The sequence below is a fragment of the Stegostoma tigrinum genome, chromosome 4, assembly GCF_030684315.1.
Source record: "Stegostoma tigrinum isolate sSteTig4 chromosome 4, sSteTig4.hap1, whole genome shotgun sequence".
NCBI classification, from domain to species: Eukaryota; Metazoa; Chordata; class Chondrichthyes; order Orectolobiformes; family Stegostomatidae; genus Stegostoma; species Stegostoma tigrinum.
Window position 1 is genome coordinate 96,455,876 of NC_081357.1, and position 21,738 is coordinate 96,477,613.

General features: G+C 41.3%; 1 protein-coding gene across 2 annotated transcripts in view; it reads right to left on the minus strand.

Moving 5' to 3' along the window:
* Window positions 1-1,361: 1,361 nt before the first annotated feature.
* The window catches only part of lyst (lysosomal trafficking regulator), a 298,945-nt gene continuing 278,568 nt past the window's right edge, over window positions 1,362-21,738 (minus strand). For both annotated transcript variants that reach the window (XM_059645552.1, XM_048530826.2), the window contains 5 exons: window positions 17,036-17,175; window positions 15,851-15,948; window positions 15,204-15,360; window positions 4,745-4,816; window positions 1,362-2,639 (listed from right to left, as the gene is read on the minus strand). In XM_059645552.1, the coding sequence (XP_059501535.1) occupies window positions 2,501-2,639; window positions 4,745-4,816; window positions 15,204-15,360; window positions 15,851-15,948; window positions 17,036-17,175 (606 nt within the window). In that variant the 3' untranslated portion in view covers window positions 1,362-2,500. The remainder of the gene's footprint in view (window positions 2,640-4,744; window positions 4,817-15,203; window positions 15,361-15,850; window positions 15,949-17,035; window positions 17,176-21,738) is intronic.

The window sequence follows — 21,738 nt, forward strand, 5'->3', positions numbered from 1 at the left end:
GGTTAAATAAACCAAAAGCTACGGTGATAAGTAAACTGTGAAAAATATTTAAAGAAATAATTAAAAATGTTCAAAAATAAAGTTCCTTGAAACAAATATCTAGTAAGAAAGAATCACAAGAAGCTTTAACTTTGCAAAGAAAAATAGTACAGTTTGAGGATTATAAAGAAACCAAAGGACGATCAAAAGATAAATGACAAGGGAAAAAGTAAAATATGAAAGTAAAGTAGGCAGGAGTGTAAACAGAGATTGTCAGATTTCACAAGTATGTAAAAAAAGAGTAAAAAAAAAGTTAAGTGTTGAGTTTCTCAGAAGCAAAGGCAGGAACGATTATCATGGGAAATGAGGATATAAGATGCACTGAACAATTATTTGGTACCTCCTACCATAAAGGTGGATGCAGGTTACTTACCAGAAATAGAAGATAACTGGGGCTAATAAGAATGTGGAAATTAAGGTAAGTACTGTAAAAGCTCAAGGGGCTAAAGAGTGACAAATCCTGTGGCTCCGCGACCTTATGATTCTCTCCATTCCCAATTCTTGTTATGATGTTAACACGGCCATTGCCATCCATGAAATTATTGTGGATGATTATACAAACACTTTGGCTTTAATTAAGACCTGGTGGAGGAATGATGATACCCTTCTACTAAATAACACATTACCACCAGACTATCTTCTGTCACCTCTTTATTCTTGTAGGGCTGGCAAGGCTGGCATTTGTTGCCCATCCCGAGTTGCTCTTGATTTGGATGAAACTCTAGGCAATTTCAGAGAACAGTTAGGATTCGATCACATTGCTGTAGGTCTAGAGTCACATGTAGGCCAGACCAGGTAAGGGCAACAGATTTCTTCCCCTTAAGGCCATTAATGAACCAAATTGATGCTTAACAATGATTAGTTAATCGGTTGCCTTTAGGCTAGCTTTAATTCCAGATTTTGCTGAATTCAAAATTTTCCATCTGCCATTGTAGAATTTAAATCCATGTTCCCAAACATTGGGCTTTAGATTATCCAGCAATATTAACAATATGCTACTATCTCCCCAAACTGTTGTTTAGCTATAAGCATATGACACCTTGGCCTATGCCCTTGTCCCTCTGCAATTCATTCCTCTTTTGAGCAACTCACTTTCTTTCACCCCTCTCAACTACCCATCCAAATACCATTAACGTTTTCTCACTGAGATCAGCTAATATCAACAAGGGCCAGCATGTATGTGCAAAATTTCAAAATCTGTGGAACACTGGTTTCAAGAATTTTAAATTAACTTGATTTTAAACGTTATCAAAACAGAATTAATAGAATAAACCGTCAAGAACAGAAAGTATTTACAGATTATAGTTAATTTAATGCTCAAATATTCATCACAATAGTTTGTACAGATATGTAAGGAATGGAAGTACAAAAGACAGCGAATGCTAACGTTCAAAGTCTGAGAAACAATGGTTTCATAAACTTCTTAAATTTATTTGCTAAAGTTTTAAATATTAGCAAAACAAATGACAAACTACCTCACTTTCTCCAAAATACTTGCAAAATGCAGACTTTTCAACTCCTTATTTTTAAATATATTTAAGAACAGTAATCAAAAGACAACTTTCAGAGGGAAAACAGCAGACAAAGTTGGGATCATGTGCCTCCCAGTTAAATAAATAGTCATGTATTTAACACGAGTGGGTTACAGTTTAACCATAAACAACTTAATTGACACCAGTACTGTATTTTCAATAAAGCCAACATAATTTTCTGCGTAGAATTTCTTATATCCATTTGCTTTAAGATACATGTCTCTTTCCATGCAATCTGGCAAGCACCAGCAAAATAAATCTGTCTGCTCATTGTTACTTATGAAAAGTAAAGGGAAGGAACAAACTGCTTCATGTCAAAATTATTTAGATGACAGAATCATTTTCAAGAAAAAGGTATGAGAAACGCCAGCACTTACAAAGATGAAAAACATTCAAGGCAGTCGCAGATAGATGCTGTGCACAGAAATTGGTTTAAGGTGCTTTTATATCATCATTCCATGCTCCGTTACGTAATTGATTCTGTTCTCGTACCTCATTAAACTGCTTGGTCTCATGCTCATTGTATGTCAAACTTGATATAGATTCAGAAGTAGAAAATATTGCACTGTGTAAAATTATCAACCAGATACATTGCATAATTTCAAACTGAACTTGGCGCAACTGAGTTTTAGGTTGCCCATTTGAAACTGGTAGTACTTTGAAGAACTGCATATGCAACAAGTCAAGGATTCCCATTATGGGCAGGAAGGCAACAGACTATAATGATAAAAATTGCTCCACGGATGTGTTTCCATATTCCATCTTGTTCTGCTGAAAATCACTTGCTCCTTTTGCAAACATCTTTTTCATTTAGAATATATACAACTGAGGAGAGGAATGCTTTATTTCTCCACCTCAACTTCACGCCAAGAGCACTGAAAGTTCTAAATGTGCACAGTGATTGGTATAAAGAAACCCAATTTAAGTCTTCAGCCAGCAGCGTAACTGCTCAGGAAGGAATAAAACATAGGGAGCTTCATCCGTTGTTGGTCCTTACGACACCAGGCTATCACAGTACCATCACTGTTTGCCGTGTAGAGATGATGGCCATCACAGGAAAATGTGAGACTGTAGAACACAAGAGGGAATATAACTATCAAAGTCAAAAGCACATTTGTCAAAAAAATGCCAGATGTTTAACTCAGGATTTTACCTAACATTTTGGCTATCAGCACAAATATTTTCTCCTTCACTTTCCTGGTAATTTTCTCCTCTCCTGAAGAATAACATCTTATTGCTGGAGTCCACTTCCATGAAGACTGACTGACTGTCCTCTAGTAAATTTTTTTTAAAACCAGCTACACTCACCATATTTTACAGCAATGTTTTCCATCAGCGTGCAGCATATGCACTGTATTGTGCAATTACTGATTCTGCCTCGCAACCGTCAGGGTCCTTTGTGAATTAAAGGGATTCCCTGGAGGATAGAGGTTAAAACTGAATTGATCTGACTCAATTTCTTAGTTAGTTCTGAAAGTCCTCAAGCACCTTGGACTTTGTTAGGTAATCTTTCGTACTGAACATTAGTTTAAATGTTTGGTAAAATTAACTCCAGCTCATTCAGCATTTGACTTACCTCTATGTAAGGAGGTCATAGGTTCACATCTCATTCCATAAGACCATAAGACAAAGGAGCAGAAATTAGGCCATGCGGCCCATCGAGTCTGCAGCGTCACTCAATCATAGCTGATAAGTTTCTTGACCATATTCTCCTGCAACCCTTGATCCCCTTGATAATCAAGAACCTATCTATCTCAGTCTTAAATGTACTCAATGACCTGGTCTCCACAGCCTTCTGTGGCAGTGGGTTGACACTTGAGACACTACTGCCTATAATTTATATAGGCAAGGATTTCAGTGCTGAAGGTGAATGTAAATGATTCCATGGCATCAGAGTTCAGCAGAGTTCTCCCTGGTGTTCTAGCCAATATTTAACTCACATTAAAACTGATGATTTAATTATCATAATGCTCTTGTAGGGAGGTTTTGGCCACTGTATTTTCTACATTACCACAAAGATGACACATCATAAGTACTTTTAATGGCTGTAAGTTGCTTTGTGACATCCCAAAATTATGAAAGATATATGTAAGTGATATACATGCAAGTTTTGGTTAGCTATTTTTAAGAAAGTGGCTAGTGAAAGAGGGATCCCAAAGATATAGATTTCTAGCTGTTGAGAAACAGATTTGTGCATGTGTGTATCTAGACATTGCAGAGCTGTCTCATGAAAGCATGTTAGTGTCAGACAGGCACCAAATAATGGTAGCATAGTTCAGCCTGGTATCCAAACAGCAGTTACTATTCTCTGACTTTGCTGTACTTGTTGGCGAATTCCAACAGACTGAAGAAAAAAAATGGCTGAGATTCAGCCAACACCCATCATTATCACAATAGTTAAAGACATGGAAGCAAGTCACATGCATATTTATGTTGCAGTGGGATTAGAGCAGTAGGGGGAAGGTAGGGGCATGGGGAGGGAGATCACTCAGAGAATGAACATGGCATGTACTGGACGATTCATGATCTTACCCATACTTCCCCAACACCAGAGGTACTGAAATGGGGCTACATACACTCACTGGGACTGAGAAGAAATTGATTGATACATGCAGTCATTCTCACATGGTTGATGAGTGGTACTAGAGAAGAGCAGGTGTAAAGACTGTAAACTATAGTGTGAAGTATAAAAATACATAGGGAGATGAATAAAAGTGATGAGAAGAGCAACTAGTTACAGTATCAGAAATGTTGGGGTGTTAGTTTTTATTTTATCTTAGATTTTATATACATTCAATGTAAGTTCAGCTGCATTGTATTCTGATTGTTTTGGATGAGTAGCTGGAAACAACTGAAATAATTCAACAGTCGAGTTTACTTCTACCAACAGTTTGTGATTCGTAAAACTGATAGCTTTTCACAGTGATCGTCCTCACCCTCAACAACTTCTCTTTCAATTCCTCTTACTTCCTACAGACAAAGATGGTGGCCATGAGTAGCCACATGGGCATACTTACATAGTTGGGAAATTTTGATATAAAATATAGCATCTTCTATACATTACAATACAAATGAATAAGTCCATGAGAAGGGAACTTATGTAAATTCATACTAAACCAGGTTTTGTTGATATTTAACAGTATATGTTTTCAAAGTATTTTGCTCAATCTTACCTGACAATAGGCCGGTTTGATTTTGGGAAAGTAATTTCCCTAACAGGCTTCAGGTCCCACGTACTCCATAGCCTGAGTGGCACAGAAGTATTCAGAAGTAAGAATTCGTACTTGTCATTTTTATCATTACAGTAAATAACTGCCCAAATACATGGATAAAGGAATTTACTGGGTCCACAGGTAGAGGAAAGATTTAAACATTAGAACGGTTTTATAAATGAACAGCTAAAGGGCAACTTAGTGACAGTCAATGAAATATTTGCAAAGCTAATGTACAATACAACGTGCTTGTATCAAATTTCTCAATCACTAAGATCTCTTACTAAATTGCCCATAGTGTTCAGGGATGTTTAGATTAGGTGGGTTATAGGTGGATGAGTCTGGGTGTGATGCTCCGAGGGTCAGTGTGGACTTGTTGGGCTGAAGGGCCTGTTTCCACACTGTAGGGATTCTGCGATTCTTATAAAATAGGAATAGGAGCAAGCCCTTCATCCGTCATGCTTGCTCTGCTATTCAGTAGGATCATGGGTGATCCAACACTCTTCACATCCAGTTTCCTACCTTTCCCAATAATCCTTGATTTCCCTACTGCTCAAGAATCCACGTCTGCCTTAAATATGGCCAAGGACTCTGCCCCACAGCTGTCTGCGACAAGAAGTTCCAAAGACACAACACCAGAAGAAATTCCTACTCACATCATTCTTAAATTTGCGCACTTTTATTGACAGACTCTCTCCATATGCCCTCATGTCCTAGACTCTCCTATGAGTGGGAATATCCTTTCAAGCCTTTTGTTAATCCTGTATGTCTGAATGAAATCACCATTTATTCTTCTAAACTCTAGTGAGCGGAGTTCCACCCTGTTTAATCTCTCCATACCTGGGATCAATCTAGTGAGCATTCTCTGAACTGCTTTCAAATGAAATAATACCTTTCTTTAAATAAGGGGAACAAAATTACTCTCAGTACTCTTGATTTATTTTAAACTTCATTTGTGGGATGTGGGTACCACTGGCTGGCCAGTATTTATTGCTTGTCTCAAGTTGCCCTTGAGAAGGTGGTGATGAGCTGCCTTCTTGAACCACTGCAGACCACCTGCTATGGGTTGACCTACAATGCCATCAGGGAGGGAATTCCAGGATTTTGAACCAGCAACAGTGAAGGAATGGTGATACATTTCCAAGTCAGGGTGGTGAGTGAGTGGAACTTGTGGGTGGTAGTGTTCCCATGCAAAACTATCGGCTTTGTCATTCTAGATCGAAGTGGTTGTAGGTTTGGAAGGTGCTATGTGAGGATCTTTGGTGTTTTTCTGCAGTGTATCTTATAGATAGTACATTCTGCTGCAACTGAATGTTGGTGGAGGAGGAAGTGGATGTTTGTGACTGTGGTGCACATCACGTACACTTTGTTTTCAATTGTGTCAAACTTCTTGCATATTGTTGGAGATGCACCCATCCAGGCAACTGATTGGTACTCCATCACACTCCTTACTTGTGGTATGTAGATAATGGATAGGCTTTGGAGAGTCAGGTAATGAATCACTCACCGCACTATTCCTAGCCTCTGACCTACTCTTGTAGCTATTATATTTATGTGGCAAGTTCAGTTGAGTTTCTGGTCAATGGTAACCCCAAGGATGTTGATACTGGGGAATTCAGTATTGTAACACCACTGAATGTCATGGGGCTGTGGTTAGATTGTCTCTTACGGTGGTCATAGCCTGGCATTTGTGTGGCTTGAGTGTTACTTGCCACTTGTCAGACTATGCCTGCATACTGTCTAGATTTTGCTGCATTTGAGCATGGGTACTTCAGTATCTGTGGAGTTGCAAATGGTGCTGAACATTGCGCAATCAGCAAACACCCTGACTTCTGAACTTATCTTGGAGGGTTGGTCATTGAATTAGCAGCTGAAGACGGTTGGGCCTGAAGATATAGTCACTAGTACCTTGGACAGTTGCAGTAAGACTTCCCTATTCTTATACTCCAACCCCTTGAAATAAGCAATCTACTATTTTACTACACGTCCTACTTATTTGGATAGAGTAATAAAGATGATATTTTTGGAGTTCGAAATAAATTTGTAGTTAACTTTAATCTTTACATAGACAGGACCATTAAATTGGCCAAGATAGTTATAGAGCCCCCACCCTTCAAAAAGAGCTAATTCAGTCCGCTGAGTCCGCACTGAAAAGTATCCCACCTAGACCCAGCCCTCCAACTTATCCCCATAACCCCACATTTACCATGGTGATTCCACCTGACCTGGACACTATGGGGCAATTCAGCATGGTCAATCCACCTAACCTGCACTTTTCTGTACTGAGGGGGGAAACCAGAGCACCTGGTGGAAACCCATGCAGACATGGGGAGAACATGCAAACTCCATATAGACAGTCACCTGAGGCTGGAATTGAACCCAATTCCCTGGCAGTGAGGCAACAGCCTTAATGACTGAGCCTCTGTGCATCCCTGCAAGACTAATTTATAGAATGTGATTTTTTGACAGTTTGGAGCAATATGTCGTAGAATCAACTGGAGACTAAACTATTTTCGATTTAGTACTGCACAATAAAGCAGTTTCATCTCTAATGTCACAGGAAAGGATCTACTGAAAAATAATTATGAAATAATGGATTTCCACACTGTTAGAAAATGACATACATTAATCCAATGGTGAAAAAAAGAAGTGGTGGGTGAATCTGTCCTCAAATGTTTTAAATTTCATTCACTGGGGCAGTCATTAAGGGATTAATTGCCCCTCTGTAACTAAGTAGAATGGAAGGAAATAAGGAGGAGCAATCAGCAGTTATGAAAATAAATTCTAGCAATGACAGCTGACAGAACCGAGCAACAGTGGAGACTGGTATATGGAACCTGTCATTAGGAAAATCTTAGAGTCCATCTGCCACAAGTTTCATAGAGACCTACAACACAGAAAAAGACCCATCAGGTCAATACCAGCTGTTATTGGGAAAATGTTAGAGACAATTATAAAGGATGTAAGAGAGCATTTAAGAAATATGATCAAGCAAAGTCAGCATGGCTCCATGAAAGTGAGATTATGCCCACTTTGAGGTGGGAATGAGGTTAGAAGAGGAGGAACCAGTAGTTTCAATATATTTGAATTTCCAAAAGTCATTTGATAAGGCAGTACTTATGCCACATCAGGCTACTAAATAACTGTCAGAGTGTTCCACAGTGAAGAGGAACATAAATAAAGTTGTTCGATTAGCTCAACAGGTCTGGCAGCTTCTGTGAAGGAAGAGTTAACGTATTGGGTTAAGTGTACCCAAAGTGGCTTCCTCTACATTGGGGAAACCAAGCGGAGGCTTGGGGACCGCTCTGCAGAACACCTCCGCTCGGTTCACAATAAACAACTGCACCTCCCAGTCGCGAACCATTTCAACTTCCCCTCCCATTCTTTAGATGACATGTCCATCATGGGCCTCCTGCAGTGCCACAGTGATGTCACCTGAAGGTTGCAGGAACAGCAACTCATATTCCGCTTGGGAACCCTGCAGCCCAATGGTATCAATGTGGACTTCACCAGCTTCAAAATCTCCCCTTCCCCCACCGCATCGCAAAACCAGCCCAGTTCGTCCCCTCCCCCCACTGCATCACACAACCAGCCCAGCTCATCCCCTCCCCCCACTGCATCCCAAACCAGCCCAGCCTGTCTCTGCCTCCCTAAACTGGTCTTCCTCTCACCCATCCCTTCCTCCCACCCCAAGCCGCACCTCCATTTCTTACCTACTAACCTCATCCCACCTCCTTGACCTGTCCGTCTTCCCTGGACTGACCTAGCCCCTCCCTACCTCCCCACCTGTACTCTCCTCTCCACCTATCTTCTTTTCTCTCCATCTTCGGTCCACCTCCCCCTCTCTCCCTATTTATTCCAGAAGCCTCACCCCATGCCCCTCTCTGAAGAAGGGTCTAGGCTCGAAACGTCAGCTTTTGTGCTGTTGAGAATCTGCTTGGCCTGCTGTGTTCATCCAACTTCACACTTTATTATCTGTAATTCTAGTGTCCCTGCTATCGGAAGAATGTTGTGAAACTTGAAAGAATTCAGAAAATATTTACAAGGATGTTGCCAGGGTTGGACAGTTTGAGCTATAGGGAGAGGCTGAATAGGCTGAGCCAAATGGTTATTGCTAGGATATGGGCCAAATGCTGGCAGATGGGACTAGATTAATTTAGGATATCTGGTCGACATGGATGCGTCGGTTCAAAGGGTTTGTTTCCATGCTGTACAGCTCTGACTCTATATGGAAGGCTTTTCTTACCGGGAGAGGTTGAGAACATTGAACCTCTACTCACTATGGTTTAAAAGAATGAAAGGTGACTATACTGAAACAGAAAAGATTCTTACAAAAACAGAAGCTGCTGAAAAAGCTAAGCAGGTCTGGCAGCATCTGAGAAGAAAAATCAGTTAATGTTTCTGGTCCAGTGACCCTTCCTCAGGGAAGAAGATTCTTAGTAGGCTTGACAAGGTTGTTTTCCCTTGTGGGGGTGTCTAGATCCAAAGGGTAACATGTCAGGGTAAAGAGTCCCTCATTTAAGACAGATGAGGAAGAATTTGCACTCTCGGAGATTTGTATATGTGGAATTCTTTACTCCAGATGGCTACAGAGGCTGGGTCATTAATCATATTCAAGACTGAGACAGGTTGATTTTTAGAACATAAAACATAGAACAGTACAGCACAGAACAGGCCCTTCAGCCCACAATGTTGTGCCGACCATTGATCCTCACGTATGCGCCCTCAAATTTCTGTGACCATATGCATGTCCAGCAGTCTCTTAAATGTCCCCAATGACCTTGCTTCCACAACTGCTGCTGGCAACGCATTCCATGCTCTCACAACTCTCTGTGTAAAGAACCCGCCTCTGACATCCGCTCTATACTTTCCTCCAACCACCTTAAAACTATGTCCCCTCGTGTTAGCCATTTCTGCCCTGGGAAATAGTCTCTGGCTATCAACTCTATCTATGCCTCTCATTATCTTGTATACCTCAATTAGGTCCCCTCTCCTCCTCCTTTTCTCCAATGAAAAAAGTCCAAGCTCAGTCAACCTCTCTTCATAAGATAAGCCCTCCAGTCCAGGCAGCATCCTGGTAAACCTCCAATGAACTCTCTCCAAAGCATCCACATCTTTCCTATAATAGGGCGACCAGAACTGGACACAGTATTCCAAGTGTGGTCTAACCAAAGTTTTATAGAGCTGCAACAAGATCTCACGACTCAAATTCAATCCCCCTGCTAATGAAAGCCAAAGCACCATATGCTTTCTTAACAACCCTGTCCACTTGGGTGGCCATTTTAAGGGATCTATGTATCTGCACACCAAGATCCCTCTGTTCCTCCACACTGCCAAGAATCCTATCCTTAATCCTGTACTCAGCTTTCAAATTCGACCTTCCAAAATGCATCACCTCGCATTTATCCAGGTTGAACTCCATCTGCCACCTCTCAGCCCATCTCTGCATCCTGCCAATGTCCCGCTGCAGCCTACAACAGCCAACTGTCAACGACACCTCCAACCTTCGTGTCATCTGCAAACTTGCTGACCCATCCTTCAATCCCCTCATCCAAGTCAATAATAAAAATTACAAACAATAGAGGCCCAAGGACAGAGCCCTGTGGGACACCACTCACCACTGACTTCCAGGCAGAATATTTTCCTTTTACTACCACTCGCTGTCTTCTGTTGGCCAGCCAATTCTGCATCCAGACAGCTAAGTTCCCCTGTATCCCATTCCTCCTGACCTTCTGAATGAGCCTACCATGGGGAACCTTATAAAATGCCTTGCTGAAGTTCATATACACCACATCCACAGCTCGACCCTCATCAACTTTTCTAGTCACATCCTCAAAGAACTCGATAAGGTTTGTGAGGCATGACCTGCCCCTCACAAAGCCGTGTTGACTGCATTTAATCAAGCCATGCTCTTCCAGATGGTATAAATCCTATCCCTTAGAATCCTTTCTAACACAGACGTGAGACTTACTGGTCTGTAATTGCTGGGGATTTCCCTATTTCCTTTCTTGAAGAGAGGAATTACATTTGCCTCTCTCCAGTCCTCAGGTATGACTCCAGTAGAGAGCGAGGATGCGAAGATCTTCGCAAGTGGCGAAGCAATTACATTTCTCGTTTCCCAAAGCAGTCGAGGACAAATCTGGTCCGGGCCTGGCGACTTGTCAATCTTAATGTTTGACAAAATTTTCAGCACATCAGCTTCCTCTATCTCTATCCATTCCAGCTGCACACCTGCTCTTCAAAGTTTTCATTCACTACAAAGTTCGTTTCTTTCGTAAAGACAGAAGCAAAAAACTCATTTAGGGCTTCCCCTACCTCCTCAGACTCCACACACAAGTTCCCTATGCTATCCCTGATCGGCCCTACTCTTTCTTTGACCATTCTCTTATTCCTCACATAAGTGTAAAATGCCTTTGTGTTCTCCCTAATCCGTTCTGCCAAGCCTTTCTCGTGCCCCCTCCTGGCTCTCCTCAGGCCATTTTTGAGCTCCTTCCTCGCTTGCCTGTAATCCTCTAGAGCTGAGCTTGACCCTAGCTTCCTCCACCTTATGTAAGCTACCTTCTTCCTTTTGACGAGAAGCTCCACCGCTCTCGTCATCCAAGGTTCCTTTATCTTACCCCTTCTTGCCTGTCTCAGAGGGACATATTTATTCATCACTCGCAACAACTGTTCCTTAAACAGTCTCCACATGTCTATAGTGCCTTTACCATGGAACAATTGCTCCCAGTCCATGCTTCCTAACTCATGCCTAATCGCATCATAGTTTCCTCTTCCCCAATTAAATATCCTCCCATTTTGCCTAATCCTCTCCTCCTCCATAGCTATGTAGAATGTGAGGCAGTTATGGTCACTATTCAGTAAAAGGTAGCAAAGATCAGGGGGAAAACGCAGTAAAGCAAATTAGAGGGTTATCAGCTCAACAATGGTCCAGTTGAATGGCAGCACAACCAAATGGCCTGCTCCTGCACTTATGGTCTTACAGTCAGGTGCCAACTTTTATTAATGCTGAGTTGGGAAGCTAGATGCTGATTTTTGCCAGCACTGGGTTCAGGAGCCATTTCCAGAAGGGCTGGTGGTGGGGGCCTTTGCATGGGTGAAAAGAACCTTTTGCTGCATCTAGCACTTCAACTGCCAGATTTGGAGGCAATGTGGATCGAGGGCTGCAATGGGGTTTGGAGAATTAAGAAAGAGGGTGGGGGAGAACAGAGTTGTAAACAAAGAGATTCTGAATCAACTGGGATCCAAGAAAATTTTAAATTGCTGAGCTAGTGAATCCTTTGCAAATAAATGTAGAATCTCTAGTTTATGACTACCTAAGTTCAAATGTAGTGCCTTGCAGTGTGTATTGTGCTTACTCCCCCCCATTAATGTCAAAAGGTCATCTTTTTTCATGAACTCCAATAGTTGATTATCTTGATGAGAAACAGTCATAATGAACAATTGTTATTTAGCTTAGAGGAAAGTTTGTGATTTGTTGCTCAGAAGTAGGTATTTCAACTCCAGCTCTGTTTGATATTAATGATCTATCTTTGGTATACAGGGCACAATATCAAAACGTGCAGATGATACAAAACATAGTAACATTTGAGAGCTGCAAGGAGGAACATTAAACTTCAAAAGGACAAAGACTGGTGGAATAACGGATCCTGGACATGGAGTGGAAGAGTAAGCAAGTTATGATAAACCTATATAAGACACTCACTTGGCTCCTGAGCACCGTAGTTTAGAAAAATGTGAAGGCTTTAGAGACTGCAGAAAATATTCTTGAGAATGAATCTGGGAATGAGAAACTTCAGTTATGTAGTTGGATCGGAGATACTGAGGCTATTCTGCTTGGAGAAAAATTAAGATGATATTCTGTAGAAATCTTTAAAATTATGAAATGTCTAGGCAGGAAAGGTGCGGAGAAAATGTTCCCATTAGTCAAAGAATTATGTCAGAGGGCAATGACTGGCAGAAGAATCAATGGAGATATATGGAAACAATGAGTGATTAGGACCTGGAGTGTGCTACATGGAAACGTGGTGGAAGAGGATTTCCAAAACAGTTTTCAAAAAGTAATTGTGTCATTATCAAATATTTGCAGATTACGGCGAAAAGGCAGGAGAGTGACAGTTGGTGAATTGCTGTTGCATGGAGTTGGCACAAACACAATGAGTCAAATAGTCTCCTTCCGTGCCTTGTTAGTCTTCCCCAAGTACATTACTTTAACCTTCTGTGAATTGAGGATCTCATTTTTTGCTGCCCTATTCATCTGACAGGACTCTCTAGAGTTTCCCAGGTTTACAGCTTTCTCGTTTATTATAAAAGCTACACTGCTAATTTGTGCGTCAACTTTCTAACTATAATCCCTACATTCAACCCAAAATCACTAGCATATATCATGAAAAGCAAGTGATCTAGATCCCACGTACAATTCCATTGGAAATAATCTCCCAATTAGCATTACCCTTTCTTTCCTTCATCTGAGTCAATTCTAGAACTAATTTGCCACTGTGCTATCAACGTCACAGTCCCCAACACCACCCCATCCCACCCCACCACATCCGCACCGCCTCGTAGAACATAAAAGTCTTGCTAAATTTCATAGAGTCTACATCAAACATACCACTCTTATTGACCCTGTTTGAAGCATCCTCAAAACCTGCAGTTATGTTAATCAGTCACCTGCCTCCTTCAATAAATGAATCTTCTTTCAATTAAAGATAGCAAGAACCACTGATGCTGGAGTCAGAGACAATACTGTGCGGAGTTGGAGGAACACAGCAGGCCAGGCAGCATTCAGAGGAGTAGGAAAGTTGAGGTTTCGGGTCAAGACCCTTCTTCAGAAATGGAGAGGGGGAAGGGAGCTCATAAATACATACAGAGGGGAAGAGGTGGGTATGGCCTAACTAGAGGAAATTTGCAACACAGTGCACACAATAAGCTAAAGAAGGATCAGAAACATTAGTGTTTCAAATCCACTGGTAAAAATACAATGTCTTTGGCTGAACACAGACATTTTCAAAATCTGCTCAATTCAACCATTTCTATTATCTATGAAGAACGGATGACAGCAAATTGCAATTTACCTTGTTAGCAGGAAACCCGGGCCCGCTAGTAGACACAGAGCCTTTTGATCTACGGAGGCTCTGGCAATGTGCACGGGGGCGCCTGGCATCAGCAAATACTGCCTTCAATAATAGAAACAGACTCCGGTGGAGATTGGAAGCACAGATGCAACCCTGATGCACAGGTAAAATGGCACTGTTCCCCGAAAACTTGGTGGCACACTTCTCACCTTGTGGCAGTACACCACTTGTAAACCATGGGCTCAATGACCTGCATTATTTTAATTTCTCACTTCTCCTTCCTGGTTGCAATGCCTCTATTATCCCTATCTTTTTGAACAAAGTTTTTATTAAGAGCCAATCCAATGTACGGCACTCTGGTGAATATGACGTTGATTCTACTATCGAGAATTAGATAGTAATGCATGTCAAGAAGAGGGGAGCGCCTTTCCTTTTAGGGATGGTCATTGCTTAATACTTGCATAACAAAATATTATTTGCTGCTTGTCAGTGCAGATCTGGATATTTTGTCCATGGGAACTGACTCAAGATCTCTCATCAATCTCTCTCTGGAATAGTGCCCAATAGTTGGACCATCAATGCTTTAGTATCAGAAGTATCAGTTCAATACAGAGTTTTATTTATGGTTTTGTACAGTAACAATTAAACATTTCTGTTCCAGTATAACTTCCTCACTAGGTTTTACAAATCGACCAAATACGCATGCAAGCCAAAACATTTTTGCACAGTAACCTATTTAAAGGAGATGAGTAGGAGATAGTGATTCCCATGTAAACATCAACACAGCTCAACACCATTGGCTGCCAGTGCAAGAAAATGTGTGCCTCAGAACTGGTCAATCCCATTTTTGGCAATTCAGGACCATAACATAATCCTCACATAACTGAAACACAACATGTACGTAAGTTTTAATATATACATCTACCTGTAAATCATTACAATGCAAATGGCAAAGAGTTAAGGAAGTATATTTTTGGGTGATATATTATTTAGATACTTCTGCGTTCCACACATAGAGCAAAGACCAAATGTACTTTACAGTTAGAGGAACCTAGAGGATTACTTGATCAAAATATGGAGATAATTAAGAGTCCATTATCAAAACATGCTTTCTTTAATTTCATAAGGAGGAGGTAAATACTTGCTAGGAAGAGTTTTAATCATTCAAATATTACAGATGTGCTACAGGGTATTCACTCTGAAGGAACAAGTTATATTTTTAGACTTTACTAAATTAATTGTTTGTGCATAATCCTAGACATTCTGTTTCAAGCTAGGAACTGGCACAGAAATATAAGACAGCTACAGCTTAAGTAGAGAAGTACATTATTAAGAAATATATTACTGACCTTACCACACCATTTTCTAGCCCTCCAGCAATAACATTGACAGATACACCTTCAGGTTGATTGGAAAAAGCTACTGAGCAAATTATTTCTCGACAGTGTACATGGCCACTGAGATCTCCATTTACTGTCCACAGCCTCAGGTCACTACCACCACCAACTGGAAAAAAAATTGTACAATTATAATAATTTCTCAGGGAACTCACATTACAGAGCACAACTGCTGTGCTCACTGATACTGAAAGACTCAGGAAACCCAACCTGCACCCTTGGAGAAAACAAAGGCGTTTCAACAAAGGGCTAGTTAATGGTTCTTCCTTTGGTTTTATTCTGTACTTTATTTCATATTTATGGTTTCCCCGATCCTTTTCAACAGCCAGTTTCAGAGTAATATAACCGTTGAACTATCCCAATGTGCCATTGCCACATCATCATGACATTTCCAATTTTTAAATGGCAATCATTCTTGAAATTTGTCACTGAAGTGAAGGGGAAGGAGTGAAAATGGAGAATTATATCCACACAATTTATACAGCCTTCTGTAAATGGCTAAAATAAGCCAATGATAACCTGGGAACAGTTCACATTGCATTCTCTGTCAAAAATAACAATGAAGTATCCATAATCTGACAAATAGAGAAGAATGTTACCAGAATCACAAACTGTCGCACTATCACCAGTTGTCTCACTTGTAGAAACTGCTGTCACTGGGCTTTTATGTCCTGTTAAGCTTTGAACATAGCACAACCTGCAGGGCAAAGAGACAGAAGTTCTCAAGAGCTGTAAACAATTACTTCACAATTCACTGTCTTCAAACAAAGTTACAATTGTAGACATATTTAAGTTTTGCATTAGTCATGGTGAAGTATCCCTACCTATTACACAATTTAGCACGTTATAAATTACTGGGTAACCGTATTACAAGGATATAAAAGAACAAACAGATTTGCAAGGATGTTGTCAGGAAAAGAGAACGTTGACTATGAGGAAATGCTGGATAGGCTGGAGGGCTTTTTTTTGAAACAGGAGAGTTTGAGGTGAAATTTGAGTGAGGTTTGTAGAATTCTAAGAGCCTAGATAGGGAGGGACTATTTCAAACATGTAAAGTAACTGGGAGAAGGATGAGAGGAGAAGAGATCTTGTTTACTCAGAAGGGGTGAAAGTCTGGAACTCTGTCTGAAAGGGGGTAGATGCAGCAGCCCTCAATACATCTAAAATTATTTGGATAAGTACTGCATCTGAAGTACTCACCACCTCCCAGTGTTTAATGCACACAGCAACATCCCCAGTTAAGGTGGAATTTGAATACAAATCACCCAATGGAACTCCCCCTCCTTTCATTCTTACTTTGCTTCCTATTTTATCCCTTCTAATCAATGTCATAGTCATCTCCTGGTTTATAATCTCTCCTCCCCCTGACAATCTTCCCTCTTTACTTCCCAAACTTCGCCCCTCGCTTTCATCCGCCTCCTATTTGTCTTTTCTCCCATTGCACAAACACCCATTTTTCATTCATTGAAAAACCAGTTGGCCATTGAGATGTCATTGAGCCCGCACCCGTGCATGGCTGATAGAATACTTCAATTCCTTTTACCCAGAATACTCCTATAAGACTTAGTGTCATTAATAATGAAACATTTATCAACCTCTACTTTAAATATACTCAAAAGACTAAAAGACTGAGCTTCCACAAATTCTGGAGTAGAGAATTTTAAAGATTCACCACCATCTGACTAAAAGATTTTGTCTCATTCTCTCTCTCACTCATTGATATAGATGTGTCTACATCAAATACCTAAACACGTGGTGTAGTAGTTTAAAGGATGTTTACGTACCTGTTCAAATCCCATATAATGCAGGTCCCATCCTTGCTGACACTGATTAGAATACTGTACGGTTTGCAAACACATAGACTCGTTACTTCAGCAGTGTGCCCATATAAGTGGACTTTTGTTTCCACTTCAATTTCTGAAGACTGAAGAATACAAAGTGAGTTATCGGTGCACTATCCTGCACTTATGTTAATCAGTACATAGCAAACACAGTAAAGATATAAGCACATGGGAGAAATATCTTTCATATCATATTATGTTGCCTCTGGATATCTCATAAGGCCTTATGGTCAATTACATACTTAAGAAGCAAAATCAATGGGGTTGTTGACTTGCTCGCCAAACTGGCATGTTTTTGTTCAGACATTTCATCATCATGCTAGCTATCATCATCAGCAAGGCCTTCGATAAAGCTATGTCGTTCTACTCTGCTTGGAATTTATACCGTCTGGTCCACCATGGTGAGTAGTGTCATTTCTGGTTTTGATCTGTATGCGTTTGTATTTACAAATCATACAGATCAAAACTGGAAATGATACTACTCACCATAACGACTGGGCAGTAAAAATTCCAAGCAGAGTAGAATGACATGGCTTCATCGAAGGCCTCGCTGATGTTACCTAGCATGATGATGAAATGTCTGAGCAAAAACATGCTAGTTTGGCGAGCAAGTCAACAACCTCATCCACAACCTGAGCCAAAAATCTTTGCTAAAACCTAAAGCAAAATCAATGTTTTAATATAGGAAATGCATGGGCAGTTACAACAGTTCAAACTGCCACCAGATAATCTCTTTCTACATTTTTCATTTGAAGGAAAAATATTAGTCAAAACACCTGGAAGAACTCCCTATTCTTCTTTTAATATTACTATAGGATCTTAAAGAATTTCAAGAGGGTTCTTGATTTACTTTTTCATTTGAAAGACAACATCTCTGACAGTGCAGCATTTCCTCTGTACTGCGTTGACAGGAATACATGAAGTACTGGAGCATGGCTGCAGCACACAATCATCTGATTCAACAACAGCTTGTATTTATACAGGGTCTTTAACGTAATAAATTTCTCCAAACCTTTTATATAAGCGTTTTAATAACAAGATACAACAAGCCACATAAGCGTTTTAATGGCACACGAATACAAGTTCAGTTAAAGAAATAGGTCTTAAGGATGAAATAGAAGAAGAGACATGTAGGGAGATATTCAAGAGTTTGAGGACGTGAGCAACTGAAAGCACAGTCCCTATGGTGGAGCCATTAAAATTGAGAGTTCTCAATATCACTGTATTAGAGAAGTGTAGATACTGGGGAAGGGATGTCAGGTTGGGAACTGAGAGTTATAGTAGGTCAGCGAACACATGGAAAGAACAGGATTTAAGCCTGAGTTGAGACATGAGTTGCAGAGATTTTGCTGACTTCAGTTTAGTTGGTACAAGATGGGAGTCTGGCTCAGACCTCATTGGAATAAGCTCATCTAGCAGTAACAAAGGCTTGGGTGAGGGTTTCAGCAGCAGATGAATTGAGGCAGGTGTGAAGTCAGGTGATGCTTTGGATCTGGAAAAGAATGACATGTTGTAGATGTGTGCTTGAAAGGTTCTCGCATGGTAAAATATGACACCAAATCAGAAAAGAGCCTGATTCCACCTCAGATGCTTGTTAGAGAAAGAGATGGAATCAGTGACCAGAGAACAGAGCTTGTGTTGGGGTCTGGGGCAAAGGCTTTGGTTATTCCAATAGTTAATGAAATTTCTCTTTATCCAGTGACGCAGACCTGATAAGCTGTCTGACAATATTACAGACAGCAGAGAGGTCAAAAGTGATGGTAAGGCAGATTTGGTGTTGTCAGAGTGCAACATGGAACTGATGACGTATTTTCAAAAATGGTACCAAGTGGCAGTACACAGACGGAAATAGGTGATGAAACACTAGATCTAACCTTGCAGGAACGAGAAGAGAACTACTATGGGAGGAGAGGAAGAAATTGCAGGGGCTCTGATCCAAATTTTTAATTCCTCCCTGGCCAGAAGGGAGGTGCCAGACAACCAGACTACAGCTAATATGGTTCCACCTTTCAAGAAGGGTGGTAGGGATAAAGCTGGGAATTAAGACTACTGAGCACACATCAGTTACAGGGAAATTATTGGAGAGAATTCTCCAACTGGATGAGGGATGTATATGAGGGTTATACAGTTGATGTAGTTTAAATGGATTTCGGCAAGGCCTTTGACAATGTCCCACATAGGAGCCTGATAAAAGCACTTGAGGGGTCCAGGGTAACTTGCCAAGCTGGATCCAAAATGTGCTTAGTGGTTGGAGACAGGTGGTGGTGGTAGAGGCTGTTTGTGTGACTGGAGGCTGGTGTCCATGACACAGAGGTCAATGCTGGGTTCCTTATCATTCTGTATCTGAGAATGTGTGCGCGTGTGTGCTTATGTGGGCATACGGACATGTTTGTGCGTGTGTGGGGGACCGGGGATTCTAAGTAAGTTTGCAGATGACACAAAGACTGGGCTGAGTTTTTAATACGTAAGGCAGCCTCAGGTTACAATAAGATCTTGACGGATTGGTCACATGGGCAGATGGAATTTAACCCTGGGAAGTGTGAGGTGATGCACTTTGGAATAAGCAACAAGACAAGGGTCCTCAATGAATGGTAGCACATTAGGAAGCTCAAAGGAACAGAGGGATCTTGGGTGCTTGTTCACAAATCCCTAAAGCTGGAGGACAGGTTAACATGGTGGTTAAGAAGGCGCATGAGACACTTGCCTTTATAGATTATAAAAAGCTGGGAGATCGTGTTGGAGCTGAATAAAACTTTGGCTAGGCCACAGCTGGAATACTGTGTGCATTCTAGTCACCACACTGTTGGAATGATGTGATTCTACTTGGGGGAATGCAGAGGAAATTCACTAGGATATTGCCTTTGATGGAGCATTTTAGCTATGAAGGATGGATGGATAGATTTGGGTTGTTTTCTTCAGAGCAGTGAACACTGAGGAGTTGGGGGGGGGGGGGGGGGGCCTGATTGATGCATATGAGACTATGAAGGGCATTGACAGGTTAATAGGAACTTTGGTTGAAGGGTCAGTAACAAGGGGGGCTAAAATGTTCATGTGAAGGATTCGAGGTTTACAGGGATTTGAGGAAAAAGCTTTTTACCCAGAGGGAGGTGGGAATCTAAAATGCACTCTGTAGGAGGGCAGTCGAGACAGGAATTCTCATAACCTTTAAAAAGGTACTTGGATGAACACACTGTGTGTCATAAGATTCACGCCTTGGGCTGGCAAGTGAGATCAGAGTAGATAAGTCAGCACCAAATTGTACAACAGTGGAGGAGGATCTTGTGTCACAGTGGCAGCCTGCATCTACTCTACATCCCTTGGATTTAAGGGAGTGCAGATGAGGGCTATTCCAGGGCTAACAAAGTGTGGAGCTGGATGAACACAGCAGGCCAAGCAGCATCTTAGGAGCACAAAAGCTGACGTTTCGGGCCTAGACCCTTCATCAGAAAAGGGGGGAGGGGAGAGGGTTCTGAAATAAATAGGGAGAAGGGGGAGGTGGATCAAAGATGGATAGAGGAGATGATAGGTGGAGAGGAGACAGACAAGTTAAAGGGGCAGGGATGGAGCCAGTAGAGGTGAGTGTAGGTGGGGGGTTAGGGAGGGGATAGGTCGGTCCAGGGAGGATGGGCAGGTCAAGGGGATGGGATGAGGCTAGTAGGTAGAAAATGGAGGTGCAGCTTGAGGTGGGAGGAGGGGACAGGTGAGAGGAAGAACAGGTTAGGGAGGCGGGGACGAGCTGCGCTGGTTTAGGAATCCGGAGGGGGGGTAGATTTTGAAGCTTGTGAAATCGAATAGCCAGGATCAGACAGCAAGCGCAATGGTTTTAATGAAGATGATTACATCATAGTTTGAGGTAAAGATGTGGCTAAGCAGATCATTAGCTTCAGAAATGGTATGCTGATGGAGATCTACAGGACAGACAACCAGCATTCAGTAAAGGTAGAAACAGATTTTCAGGGACAAACACAGAAGGTAGACAAAGTGGGATGTGATGCAGGTGGAGTGCTTTATAAGAAACTGGTTAGTGATGACCTCACAATGATTGATACAATGGAAATAATGAGGCTAAGAGATGGTGATGCCAATTGGATGGCATGAATTGGGGTCTCAGAGTTTATGTAGATGGAGAGATGCATGGAGTACTGGGGGATAATGATTAAATTGGAGGGTGAAATTAATTTGGATGAGAAAAACAACATGGTACTTGAATGTGTATTGAAGAACCAATCTTTAAATGAGAGGTGAGGGAGTGGAATAAGACAGAATCCTCAAAGGAGGGCAATGTGCTGGAGGACTAATGGAACTGACCATAGTGAGACTTGGTGATAAGAACAATGCCACTATTCCAGTGGTTGGAGATAACAGGAACTGCAGATGCTGGAGGATCTTGAGATAACAAGGTGTAGAGCTGGATGAACACAGCTGGCCAAGCAGCATCATAGGAGCAGGAAGGCTGATGTTTCGGGCCTAGACCCTTCGGTTGAGGTAATATGGGAAAGGTATAGACAAGTAGGGGTGTTTCAGCTAGAAGAATGATATAATTATCCGTCAGATATATTTTAATCAAGGCCATGATGTTGACATAATCACCCACACGAAGCTCATAGATTACAAAGACATTGTTCATGAATGAATAAACTCTCTAG